General features: G+C 35.8%; 1 protein-coding gene across 2 annotated transcripts in view; it reads left to right on the top strand.

The window, feature by feature from the left end:
* MYOF (myoferlin) overlaps positions 1–11,843 on the top strand; it is a 68,913-nt gene extending 57,070 nt beyond the window's left edge. For both annotated transcript variants that reach the window (XM_054071578.1, XM_054071577.1), the window contains 15 exons: positions 1,047–1,145; positions 1,785–1,910; positions 2,662–2,817; positions 2,929–3,020; positions 4,339–4,509; positions 5,045–5,193; positions 5,418–5,557; positions 6,439–6,527; positions 6,613–6,708; positions 7,330–7,471; positions 7,782–7,881; positions 8,784–8,977; positions 9,981–10,090; positions 10,434–10,581; positions 11,058–11,843. In XM_054071578.1, the coding sequence (XP_053927553.1) occupies positions 1,047–1,145; positions 1,785–1,910; positions 2,662–2,817; positions 2,929–3,020; positions 4,339–4,509; positions 5,045–5,193; positions 5,418–5,557; positions 6,439–6,527; positions 6,613–6,708; positions 7,330–7,471; positions 7,782–7,881; positions 8,784–8,977; positions 9,981–10,090; positions 10,434–10,581; positions 11,058–11,093 (1,848 nt within the window). In that variant the 3' untranslated portion in view covers positions 11,094–11,843. The remainder of the gene's footprint in view (positions 1–1,046; positions 1,146–1,784; positions 1,911–2,661; positions 2,818–2,928; positions 3,021–4,338; positions 4,510–5,044; positions 5,194–5,417; positions 5,558–6,438; positions 6,528–6,612; positions 6,709–7,329; positions 7,472–7,781; positions 7,882–8,783; positions 8,978–9,980; positions 10,091–10,433; positions 10,582–11,057) is intronic.
* Positions 11,844–14,250: the final 2,407 nt, after the last annotated feature.

The raw sequence follows: 14,250 nt of genomic DNA, 5'->3' as shown, positions 1-14,250 counted from the left end.
AAAAGACCCCTCACGTTTAATGATCTTTAAGAATAATACTTTAATATACTTTAATAACTGAATAATACTTTAAGACTCTCTTTACATCCAAACAACCATAAAGATTTTTTTTCAAATTTACACAATGAATGAGCACTGTTGTTTGTATTAATTTGCAGCAAATGAATACTATTCACTACCAACTGAAATATGGGGCAAATTATTTTCTTATGCAATCCCTGAGGATAAATAGAGAAAATAGCACTCTGTTGAACAAAGCGCTTATCAGACTTAAATAAATACAAATATTAAGAAAACCCACAGAAATACTGTCTCAACTCCTCCTTTTCAACTGCATTTGGTAAACATTAGGATAGATCTCCAGCTGCAAAGTTCTGTCACTATACAGACAATTTCCACTGGTTTTAATGGAATGATGTGTTCATAAAGCAGTTACAGGTCTGTCCTAGTGTTATTATATAGAAACAGTTTTGAAATAAATGGGAATGCTGAAGGCAAACTAGCACTTTTATCCCTCAAGAAAAAGTTTTCAACATGTTCGCTGTAGTTTTTACAGTCATAAAATTCCTGTAATGAATACCAGGTATGATGATGTTTTTCCTTAACAGCTGAAACAATGACTGCATCAGCTAAGTGTACATTCACTTCCTCTGACTTACGTAAGGTAGAACTCGGGGGGCTGCGCTGCCAGGAGGTGGAGGAGAGAAATGCACACACCTTCAGAAATCAGTCCTTTGACATACATATCTAGATACCAGTAACTAATTACGTGCTTGGACATGGTTGGCTGTTGACTAGCAACATAGCTGAATTTATACACTAAATAACTAAACCTGAGTAAGAGCAAGTCCATCTTTTAAGTCTTAATATTTACGTTGTAATTCTCTTTCAGATGAACCTTTAACATTACTTAGTTGATAATAACTTTTAGAGTATACTGTCTTCTAGCATGCTTGATTTTTCATTATTTCTGATGTGCAGCATGATATAAAAGAGGCTTCATCTCACAATAAAAGATTTTTTTTCTTAATTTGCTTTTTTTTAAGGAGGAAGAAATCGTTGACTGGTGGAGCAAATTTTATGCTTCAGTAGGGGAACATGAAAAATGTGGACAGTATATTAAAAAAGGATATGACACTTTAAAGGTATTGCTCAGGATAAAATAAAATTAACATCTCTCAATGTTGATAGGCCTAAAACCCGGTGAGAACTGTGCCCTTTGTTTTATAAATGCTCTTCAAAATTCAGCTGTACAGGATTTCCTGTGAAGGTCCACTACTAGTTCATGTGGTGAAATGAAGGTTTTATGACATCTTTGCTTCTTTTCTACTCAACTACACGTACAATGAGATGTATTAAGAGTTTAATCAAGCCTTCAGTCAAATGGAATTTTATTCTTGACTTCCTTGGCTGCCAGGCGCACCCCAAGTAAACATACACAGTGAGGAAGTTTGAACACAGAGGGTCAGTACTTTTACTGTCTGATGGTTAAAAGTTAAAGCCAGGCCATTTTCATTCCTCATCTAATATGCCTAATGAAGAAAGTAAAGATAAGTTTGTGAAATGCTATTTACTCTGTTACTGTTTTCAACAATGTCTAAATGAAGCTTGACAGCATGTTCTCCAAACTTTGCATTTGCTTCCACTTTGATGTAAAATTAAAATAGTTTCAAATGCTTTGGTTCCTTAAGATATTCCATCAAGCATAGAATACACTTTGCAATGCCACAATAGTGGAGCTGATAATTTCTAAACTGCACTTTTTAATTTTCCTTTTTCTTAAGGTGTACGACTGTGAATTGGAAAAAGTACCTGAATTTAATAGCTTAACAGATTTCTCTGATACATTTAAACTATATAGAGGCAGATCTGAGGACAATGACGATCCATCAGTAGTCGGGGAATTCAAGGTAAATTGCAAATAATGGGCAACAACAAAATGCTAGACGCAATATTTTCTATGTAAGTAGTTTTCATTTCATTAACTCCACATGCAAGCATTTCAGCTTAAATATGGATGCATGTGTTAACAGGGCGAACAGATGCTTGCGACTAGTTAGGTACAGGCCTTTCTTTTTCAAGGAAGGTACAGCTACACATTGCTCACACTAAATGTGATACATGCTAATCTAAAAGAAATACAATTCCTGATAATGTGACCTTCCCTGGTATCTGTGGAATAAAACTTTCCCAGATCCTCTTCAACAGGGCTAAAATTTCACCTGCAGCTATTCTGAGCAAAGTACATTTTTAGAATAAAGTTGGAAAAGGTATTTTGTATAGTTTCTATGAGTCTGTCTATGATTTTTAAAGATTGAAACAATGTTAATATTGTATGTAAAAATACACATAAAACCCCAAACCAAACCCTCAAAAATCTAAATGTTAAATGATTCTTTTGGAAAGGGAAATGAATATGCAGTTGTGCTCAGCTGGAGCAAATTGAGTAATTGTGGTAAAATCTTGCCATTGTGGTAAGTCTTATCCAAAATGCACTGGAGTAAAACAAAAGGCTTCCAAATGACTGTGGATCAGGCTATATATTTGCTATTCCTGTATAAAACAGACTGTGTATGTTTAGGATAAATAAGAAAAAAACACAAACATAGCAGAGTGACTTTTCTACATTTCTCTTTACTGAATCCTTATATTATTTTTTAGGGATCCTTTAAAATCTATGCATTACCAGATGATCCCTCTATTCCGCCTCCTCCTCGACAGTTCCGTGAGCTACCAGACAGTGGCCCTCAAGAGTGTATTGTGCGAATTTATATTGTTAGAGCTTTGCAGCTTCAACCTCAGGATAATAATGGATTGGTAAGGCTTTTTGCATTTTGGAACATCTGTGAGATAACTCTGTTGTAGAATATATTAAATAAAGTCAGTCTTGCTAACTATTTCTTAACATTTTTTTCTTATTTTAAATAGTGTGATCCTTATATAAAAATATCCTTAAGTAAAAAAGTAATTGAAGACAGAGATAATTATGTTCCTAATACACTCAACCCAATTTTTGGCAGGTAACAAACTTTTTTGTATTTTCAATTTATTTTATTTTAGAATGTTTTCCTATTGTTTATTGTTTCCATTTTTTTTAAATATCCAGTGCTTAGTTCTATGCCGACAGTTACTTGTGAATGAAGTTGCATATGGCATTTCCCTTTGAAACACTGGACAATACAGGTGTCTGGCTAGTTTATAGATTTTCTGTATTGTGTGCATGAAGTCAAACAATATATAAATCTTAAAACTGCTCTGTGTTATGCATGCAAGAATAACAAAACATGCTTATAGAATATGGAAAAAGTTTTAACTTTGAAAACTACTTGGATGTCACAATGAGTGATCAGCTTAACATGTGTTCCCAGTACACTGGTCTTTCCTTCAAAGACTAATGATATCTTTGAAATAAATTAATAGGAAAATACTAATTAGGAAAGGAGACATTATGTAATATTTATAATTACTAATGAAATTCTGATTTGGTGTCCAGAGTTAAAGGAGGATTTTGATAAATTAGGAAGTTAGGAAAGGAGGACAGGAAGAAGAAGGATTACAAAGGAGTTTGGAAAGCATACTTTGCAATGACGTGCTACAGGACTTCAGTTGTTCAGATTATGCAAAGAAAGAGACAACAAAGAGACTTGATTACAGGTACAAAGTACCTTCGAAATTCCAAGTTTTTGAAGAGTGAGTGATTCTGGAAATCAAAGTTTAAAAGTAGAAATAAAGCAAACAAAAAGATGAAGAGAATAATTAACCATGGACTATTTTACCTTAAAGGTAATGGATTTGGCAATAGTGGAAACCACGAGGCTGCGTGTCTTGAAAGTAAATTCAGAGAATTAGTTTGAGAAAACTCTACAGTCTATTTTATGTAGGACATCGAGATGACAGAATAATCCCTTTTAGTCATAGAAGCTACACATTTGGACCATGCTTTTTAAGACTCTAACTGTGTTTGTACTGTGGTAAAAAAAAATAAATATTTCTAATCATAAACTATGGATCAAACAAGCATCCTTTTTACAGAGTGGCTGGCAGAGCCACAGTAATTTCCTTCTCAGTTCCAACTCACTCTGACGCACAGAAAACATCTAAGTAATACATGATGCGGAAAGGAAAGATAGGAGTACAAATGCTATTATTAAGAAGTGCAAATAGAAATCGGAGCAAGAGCAGTAAGTACTGCTAGATTTCTCAGCAATGGAAATATCCCATTAATATCTTGTAAAGACTTATCCTTAAAAACAATCTAAAAAGTGAAGGGGCTAAGTTTTAAAATTAAAAGTATTGCTCAAAAGAGAAATAGCATTAACCGGATATTTTTATATTTAGAATGTATGAACTCAGCTGTTTCTTGCCTCAAGAGAAGGATCTGAAAATTTCAGTCTATGACTATGACACATTGACCCGTGATGAAAAAGTGGGTGAAACTATAATTGATCTTGAGAACAGATTCCTTTCTCGTTATGGATCTCACTGTGGTATCCCACAGCAGTACTGCATGTAAGTCATTTTGTCTATTGAAAATTTTTATCTGTATGATCTAGTACTTGGTCTCTAAAAAAAAGTGGGCTTCCTTCATCTTAATTATATGGTTATAAGACAATGTTATGGTTTCTCATGTGTGTTTGTTGCACGCAGTCTTATCATCTTAATTCCACGTTAAGCTGCAAAGTTTTCAGAAGAGCCTTGACTGAAAGCCATGATGTCAAATATTTTAATATTCTCTTTATAGGGTAATGTGTGTTATTTCTGTCCAGAAAGCACACACTTTATAGAATTTTCTGTCTTACTTATGGAAATAAATATGAAAGTACCTGTTAGCATAAATTGTTTTGATTATATAAAAACCCACTCAGTCTTGGAAGGTAATTGAGCTGGTACAAAATTATGTCACTGTATCAAACTGAAGTGGCCTCAATCTAGGCAGTTACAGTGCTGCCCTTTCTGAATTAGCTTAATAATACACTTTACGTGACATGTAATTGCTCTGAATGGTAAATAATTTTAGGATGTGTTTCTGTTGCTTCCGTAAAAGTTCAGGGGTGAATACCTGGCGTGATCAACTGAAACCAACCCAGTTATTGCAAAATGTAGCCAGGTTTAAAGGCTATGCTCCTCCTATTCTCTCTGAGAATGGTAGAAGGATTAACTACGGGGGACGAGACTATACTTTGGAGGAAGCTGGTGAGCATATTCACTTATTTTATATTTCTGTCTTAAATTAATATGGATACAAATATCAAGTTTTTCAGCTATTTATGAAATAGTAGAAAAATATTTTTGAGTTTTTTAACATTGAGCATAGTTTTCTGCTCAATTTTAAATATCTGGTTTAAAAATTTTAGAAAAGTTCATATACAAATTCTGGTTCACGAGTCCCTCTTCTTTTCCCATTTACTTTATTTCAGAAGCTAACAAAATTTTACATCAGCATCTTGGTCCAGGTGAAGAGCGGCTAGCCCTTCATATCCTTAGAACCCAGGGGTTGGTACCTGAACATGTGGAGACGAGGACCTTATATAGCACCTTTCAGCCCAACATCTCCCAGGTATTATGAACTGGTTTACTTCTGCATTCTTGAATCCAGAAATGGAGTGTTCCTGCATTTATATCATGTTGTCAATAGAGCGGAATCACCTAGGGCAAATTAATATTGCTTGGCTGCTAAAGCAGATTAGTCTAGAAACAACAAAATGCAGTTGTATTGTGCCATTAAGACCCCCAAATAACACCTTAAGTGCTGACAAAGTAGACATTGGGAAAAAATTATTCTTTTGTAACTGAAATAACTGGGAGACAGCCTGGCACAAGAGTTTTCTGTAATAGCTACATTCAGCAAATGAGACCAAACTTGTCATTTCTTTATGAGGTCCAGAGATGCTAGTTTAAACACAAAGTCTTATATTTTATTTCTCTGTTAGAGAGGAAGAAAGGCTAACATTTGTTATCCAGACTTTACTAGCTAACCAGTGGTTGTTTTCCTAAATTTCTCCAGCAACCAGTAAACTTATCTGCAAAAATAAAGGGGCTTGCATTTGAAATACAGTGTAAAATCTGCAGTGGTTGCCTTACTTCAAAGTCTAGTTACAGGGACTGAACATCTACATTGGATAGACTTACTAGCTGTAAAGTATCAGCCACACGTATGACACTGTACTTAATACCACCTCTGAGAGAACAGAAAGTGGGACCTACAAATGAGAACTATGTAGGCACCTAACTTGCACTGAATTGAAGAAGCTTATATAACATGAGGGATTTGGCTCCATCCTACCTGAAGTCCGTAACAGTTCTGACATTGGTAACCTGAGTGAGCGCTGCTCTATAACTAAAATTAGTACTAAGCATGTCAGCAGGCAGTTCCATGAATTAGCATGACAAATGTCTATGCAACAAACCATCCCTCATCCATCTTCTCCACTGCTACAGGGAAAGCTCCAGATGTGGGTTGATGTTTTCCCCAAAAGCTTAGGACCTCCAGGCCCTCCCTACAACATCACTCCCCGAAAAGCCAAGAAGTGAGTATCTGCTGATACCACACACCATCTCGCCGCCATGATGAAGGCAATTCAATTCTCTTTCCCTAAACATCTTCTCTCCTAGGTATATCTTGCGGGTGATTGTCTGGAACACCAAAGATGTCCTTCTGGATGAAAAGAGCATCACAGGGGAAGAAATGAGTGACATTTACGTGAAAGGGTAGGAGCACCCTGTCATGTAACACTTAGAAATGAATGACATTCAGAATGTTCTGCGAATGCCCGGACCGTGGTTTCCAAAGATGATTTGGTTCAGCCAAGTCAAGGCACACTACAGCCTCTGAAATAGTGCTAACATCGGAAAATACAGACATACTATGAGATAAAGGATGAGCAGTTAACATGCAGTGAAAGATCCCAGAAGTTCATCTCTTGAGTTGAGAAGCAACTGAAAAGATAGTGAGTTAGATTTGATGCTGCATAACCTGGATTCTTACTTTTGTACGTTTCCTAGTCTTAATATAGAAAATTCAATAGAAATCATAGAAATATACTACTAGGCTGTTAGTCTAATTTATCCTAAAAAATAAAGGAAAAAAAAAAATACCAACAACTCACCACTGATACAATACTGTACTTAGCAGATCAGAAATTCAGTTCAGGTGTTTCTATCTACAGTGCCAACTTGGAACTAAACTGAGAAAGGGTGTGAAAGATTCGTCAGCCCTCTGTGAACAACTCTTACAGCTTGTTTGCAGTCACTTAATGACACAGTTACAGTACAAACAAGGACCACTGTAGTCCCATGGCAAACACCAGACACATTTCTCTGTATTTTCAGATGGATGCCTGGTAATGAAGAAAATAAGCAGAAAACCGATGTTCACTACCGATCATTGGATGGTGAAGGGAACTTTAACTGGAGATTTGTTTTTCCTTTTGACTATCTCCCAGCAGAGCAACTCTGTGTAGTTTCCAAAAAGGTATTTCCTAAGATTTCAATATTTAGAATGCAGATTGTAATTAGTCTCATAATTTTGTAGCTACATGTTGAATGAGACAGTTTGGCTCAGTTCTGCATACTTCTCTCAGACTGCTGTTGTGAAGACTGGGTTTTGCCTCTGAGTCAGGAACAACACACTGGCATCAACAGCAGTCTCCTCTTAGGAAGGGCAAAATTAGATCCTTAATACTTGCACCATCCCCAGAATTCACAAGTACTAACAGACCACAGCTTTGAATTTTCATAAGCAATTTTAAAAGGGGCTTGGGTTTTGTTTTTTTAAATTTTAGGAACATTTTTGGAGTCTTGACAAGACAGAACTCAGAATCCCACCCAAACTGATCATTCAAATATGGGATAACGACAAGTTCTCCTTGGATGACTACCTGGGTAAGGCGTCTAAGAAAAAGAATTATTGTTGTCGCAAAGAGATAAAACCAAAGAATTTTAAACTACCACAAAAGGATTGTGTTTACAAAGTGAGCCACTAAGTAGCAAATACACTCCTGCTTTCCCACATAGTACAGTGTCACTTGTGCTCATGAATGAATGAGTGAATATTCACTCAGTAAAGGCTTACTTGCAGGCAAATCAAGATACTTTTCATTCAGGTAAACCCTATCACAAAGTGCATGAAATCATAATGTACATGAAAACCTACTTTAGTTCTTTCTTTTAGTATAAGTACTTAAAACAAAAGTACTTAAATTTTAAATAGGAGTATTGTAATTTAGGTTAAGTGATCCACATCATTATTAATTCTTCTTCACACCATTATTAATCTCATATAGAGCTACTGCTCTGCAGAAGATTCTCTGCCCTGTATTGGCAATTCCAAAGTCTTCAGCTTACATGCAAACCATACAGGCCTCAAAACCTGAAAACAAATAATTGATTTATAACCATTATTACAGTTAGCTAAATCATACATTTAATTATCAGAAATTACATTAATATTATACTGCTGTATTTGATTATCTTCTGTTTAGGTGTGTGCAGAAAAATAAGCCCTCTTAAAAATCAAGTGATCTTGCATTATAAAAGGGTGAAGAGAACTTGCTAAGTTCAATTTATCGACACCAGCACTTTACACCAGCAAGATGGGCTTAAAGACAGCCTGATGCATCCCAATTCCCTGTCTCATAACATTCTTAGACAAACAAGAATGTACTGTGTATGTTGATTGTTTTTCCTGTAGAACATGTTTAGAAATACAAAAGGTTGATGTTAAACCACTGTGCTGTATGGTTGGTTGTATCACACAATGTTTATTTATTTTATCCACCTTCTAGGCTTTGTGGAACTTGATTTACATAAAACAATCATTCCAGCAAAAGTTCCAGAGAAGTGCAATTTAGACATGATTCCAGAATACAAGGCAGAGAGTTCTCAGAAGGCTCCAAGGACCACCTCTCTCTTTGAACAGAAATCCATGAAAGGATGGTGGCCATGTTCTGTCGAAAAGGATGGCTCCCGTATTTTAGCGGTATGATTATTACTTCTTTAAAAAGTACTTAAAACATGCTCACCTTGCTTTCCAAATTATAAAGAAAGACTGCAAAGATTTCCACACTTAGCTGTTAGCTTTCAGTGGATAGACAGAGGAGGAGTAAATAGAACATTCCATACACAATTTCAGGTATTTTTCTCCATCAGCAATTTTTTGGTTTAAAGTGAGTTTAATACTTGAATTTATTTTTAAACCTTCTAATACTTGAAGGACTTCGGCAGCAGATTGAGTCGTGTTATCTTGCCAAAGTAGCCAATAGAGTTATTTTGTGAATGAATTTATCATGTTATTGCTTAATGTCCTAAATGCATTAAACACTTAAGTAAAAAGGTTTAAATCCAAAGTATTTTTGTACACAGCAAATATGATTTATATACCAAGAACGCAGACTAGCTTCATGATTCTGAGGGCAATCAGAATACCTAAAGCATTTCAGATTGTTATATGAAGAATACAAATGCTTATTTATCACTTGCTAGAATATTAATCCTTTCAGTTGTCTCTGCTTCTTCTTTCTAATGCTTTTACCTCTAAACTTTATTAGTGTAATTTAATAAATGCGGAAAAATATTCTGCAATATCTGTCAACCCCAGCAATATAAAAAATGAGATGCTTATTTGTTTGGGAAAGATGCAGTCTTTGAGTTGTTCTTGAAAGAAGAGAAGAATTGTGTTTGTTTTGCACTTGAAAGAAAAGAAGATTTTGTTTTGCTAAATTGGGAAAAAAGTGTATAACTTAGAACTACAAATGAACTAGCAGAACCATTTTATGTACTGCATTTTTTTTTTTCTATTTTTCATTTTCCGATACTGTTTTGCAAGACTGTCATAGTGCAGAAATAAGTAAATGTTGAGAAGGAAATGGAAACCACATAGACACACACACAGCCTATCCCAAACTCTGCTTTGTAAGTACCAAACAAGTGCTATTAGTGCCGTTTTAAGAAGATTCTTGTCTCTTGTTGCATGTTTTCTGAAGGGCAAAGTTGAAATGACATTGGAAGTTGTCAATGAAAAAGAAGCTGAGGAAAGGCCAGCTGGTAAAGGAAGAGACGAGCCCAACATGAACCCCAAACTAGATCTACCAAAGTAAGATAATTTTCTCTCACTAGCTTGAGAAGCATATGACATCTAGCTACTACAGTTCTTGACAAAATCTGCATGCAGTAAAGGATCTATTAGGCATCAATTATCCTTTGCAAAATTTTATTTATAGAAGTCAGACTTGTTTCCTTCTGCAAGCATAAGGGTAGAATGCAAGGTGGTTTCAGTATTAATGGCACATGTTTACTGAAACTGCTATGTTACATTACAAAACTACCTGTGTTTTCTTCAGCCTCTGAACCGGAGTGTTTTAATGCATTATGCTCTCACCCTTAAGTATTCCTTGGTTTTTATAGTATGAGTAATACTTGTTTCTTTCAAAATGCAGCCGACCGGATACTTCCTTCCTTTGGTTTACAAATCCCTGCAAGACAATGAAATTTATTGTGTGGCGCAGGTTTAAGTGGCTCTTCATAGGCCTTATCATCTTGCTGATTTTATTCTTATTTGTGGCAGTACTCCTCTATTCATTGCCGGTAAGAACTTTTAAATGTTACTGTTCTTCAGCTGTGGTATGAAGGTAGTTTATGTATGATTAATCAACAGTATACACTCCTTACTCAGACAAGAGATCCTACCAACTCAGATTTAGCAGGAAGATAGGTATTATAACACTAGCTAAACAATATATAGCTAAACAATTTCAACTGATTTTTATTGAGAAACAATTAAAAAATATGTTAAAACTAACCAATTAACTGAAGATGCAACAAATGAGTGCTTTAGAAGTGTTAATAACCTACACAATTAAAAATAGTTAATAGATAGTCTACAGTCTGGATTTCAATGTACTTCAATCTGAAATATCTTGCTCATTTTACTGTATTTTAACTGAAATTACCATACCCTGGATATATTCTGATCCATTTTAATACCTCAAATGTCTCTTACAAAACTACACTGAAGTATTTTGTGTACAGCTTTTTACCTGAAATGTTTCTTCCCCTAACAGAACTATTTGTCAATGAAGATTGTGAAACCAATTTAAAGAAGACTTTTTTTTTACCTCATCTTTTTAAATAGTAAAGAAGTTTTGCCTCAGGCTGTGGACCAAATTCAGCAAAGCTCTGCGTCCTTTTTATCTGCTAGTATTTGGAACTGTAAAATAGATAAGTAAGAATTTAACCGAGGTTACCCAAGGTTCAAGGGGTCATGACAGGGTTTTTTAAAAAACAAAGGATAAACTCCCTCATGTTCCATGCACATTTTTTTACTTCAGTAGTAACTACACATGGTAAAGTTCTGACTTTCTTGCTTTTAAACTAGACTTTTCGTAAAAATCACTCAGGAGGCTTCCTGCTATTGCTATCTCTATTTTTTTTAATGGATACTTCCTTTTGAGAATTCCTTTCTATTGGGCACACTTTGAAACTCTGCATTTTAACTTAACGAAAAACAAGCAGTACTTATGTATACCAAAGAAACCTCACAGTGCAATCAAAGAAGGGTCAAACATTGCTTCTAGAAAATTCTTCAGCACCATGCTGCTTAAAATTCTTAGTTACTGTACTGTAGACTTGACAATGCTATGTATGTATATTAACAACAAATGCATGTGCATAGAAATAAATAATATACTGTTTACTAATTTGCAGATGTTTAAATAAACTTATCCACAAGTAAAATGCAAGTTTCCAGTTTTCTTTATCTATTGCAAAACTACAATGCATTAGGTATTGTGTAGTGTCTATCAGAGGGTGTAATGCCACAAGTCTGGAGCTTAAGGTATTTTATTGTTATCTTTACAGTGAAGAACGAGGAAATGCTCCTGGACAAAGTCCTAATGAATTCCTTCATTAATTAGGAAATTAGTAAAGAAATGAAATTTGTTGAGCAGTTTCACTATATATATTTAGAGATGATCTTGAATATATTTATATATATTTAGAGATGATCTTGAATCAAAACAGAAGAGGATACACAACACAGATTCAACCCTTGCTTGAAATCCGATCTGCACATGGGAAGTATTTAATTTAGCCTGTCTCCTCTCCCCAGGCACAGTAAAATATAATCTGCACTGAAAATCAGGTTATAGTCTGGGATTCCACCTCACTTTGATAGAGGGCCAAAGCAGACACATCTCCCTGAATATTCTCTAGTGCTTGAAATCTAAGAAGTCTGCAGCAGAACCTGAAATCAGCATTTTATATGACTGTCCTACTCTTGACTGGATAAAAACCTCAGCTGTCTTTAAAACATGACAAAAATAACTGCAAGAATGAATTAGTCTTGAGAAATCTTTGTCACTGTGTTTTGTGGTACTTAAAACTTTCTTATAATACCGTACTGTATAATAAACATGCGCTTGTCAGGCAAAATAAGTAAATTATACTGACTTAATTCTGTTGAACAAGGCGAAGGTATCACATAAAATGATTTCCAGAATGTGAAGTCCCATCGGCTAGAGTGGTGCAAGCAGCAGTTATCCTGTCAAAAAGATAACACCACCCTTATTTTTTCAACTCTCAAGCATCTTGACCTATGAACAAGAGCTCAGAGCTGGAACTAATCAGATAGATTGTCCCTTCACTAATAATGAAACAGCACTCCAGAAATAACTGACAATTTGCATGAGCTAATGTTTGATCATCCGCTATTGAAATTTGCCTCAATGCCATAAATCTGACAGACGGTAAAAATCACAGCAGCCTTATTTTCCCTGTAAGACAAGAAAGTGTGTTGCTTCTAAGTGTTGTAATTAGAAAGCATCTAATTTGAAAGAGCATTCCCCAGAAAACAATTATGAAATGGAGTAGAGATCTGAGCAGGCCTGTTCACCCAGCATTTGAAGAGTGGCAGGTACTGCCCTTCTGAGTTGAGTTCACCCACTTCCAGATGCCTTTTTGTCCAAGCATGCAGAGGCTTGAGGGTTTCACTACAATTAGGCAATGCTATTAAAAACATACCTGAAAAGTCTGAGAAGCCATTCTGTCTCTCAGCCTGCTCCAGTAACAAACAAAAGAAAACATGTGTTCACAAGAAAGAAAATGTGATCATTAATATTTGCACACAATGCTAGTGAAATCTGTAATCTGTGGTGCAGCTGCTGTGCGTGACTCCAACATACGATAGCTTTTTGCCTAGTTCAAACAGTTAGCAAGGATTTAGCCCTGTGTAGGAAACAACTTTAGGCAGCTTGTATTCTGCACTGGCTACTGGGGATGGTCACTGGCCAGGACAGCTCTGTACTGCTCCAGTTCCCAGCAAACATGCTATGAAGCCACAGAAGAGAAGAGTAGAATGTGTATGTACCTGATAACGCTCTTCCTTATAACAGGGAATTACTTAACCCCAGGAATTCTTCCTCCTGTGAGTTTGCTTTGCCTAAATTGATAAGCTGACAAATACTTTGGCCTGTGAGCTGATGGGACCAGTTCAGCCGCATTCTATCAGTAAGTCCTCAGCACACCATCCTCAGTTGGTCCCCAAATAATCTGGGTTAAAGTAACTTCTCTGTTCTGGGAAAATAAAATGTTTGATGATGGTACCTTCCTTGCACCTGTGTGTCATTCAGACATGAGATGGTAGCATGCTGTAACAGCCACGGAAAGGCTAAAACTAAACTAAAGTGCTTTTAACAAAAATAGCTAAATAACAGCAGTATGTCACTTGCCAGCAGTATGACAGCATCATCCTGTCTCTGACATCATGTAAATTCAAACAACAGCAGCCACAGTCAATACACTCAGGCATTCAAGCAGCATGCGACTTTGATTGCTTGCCGTAGTCACCCCAAACCCTGACTACTGGAATGGGCTGTAAGAAGGTTAACAGCTACTGTCATGTACTTTACAAGCAGACAGGTTGTTCAAGAAAGAATCATCATGTAGCACAAGAAGAAAAATTTGCACCTAAGCCAGCTCAGCATAAAATAAAGTGGCAGTAAACTCATTGACACCTACACACTGTTCTTGCATTTCTTTGAACAACCACAAGATGACATCCCAAGTCTCATGTGTTCACCAAGTCCTTCCAGCACTTCTGTTTCACTTGTAACGTAAATGCATCTGGTATATGGAGATTAACAACAAGATATATTTAATAGTTAAGGGAAAACACAGTCCCATCAAAATCCATTGCTTCTAAGTGTATTTGGAAGGTGCAGCTATAAGCACCTTTGGAACCTGCCTATTACGCTCAAA

Source organism: Cuculus canorus, chromosome 7 (assembly GCF_017976375.1).
Source record: "Cuculus canorus isolate bCucCan1 chromosome 7, bCucCan1.pri, whole genome shotgun sequence".
NCBI lineage: Eukaryota > Metazoa > Chordata > Aves > Cuculiformes > Cuculidae > Cuculus > Cuculus canorus.
This window is presented reverse-complemented; position numbering and strand designations above follow the sequence as displayed.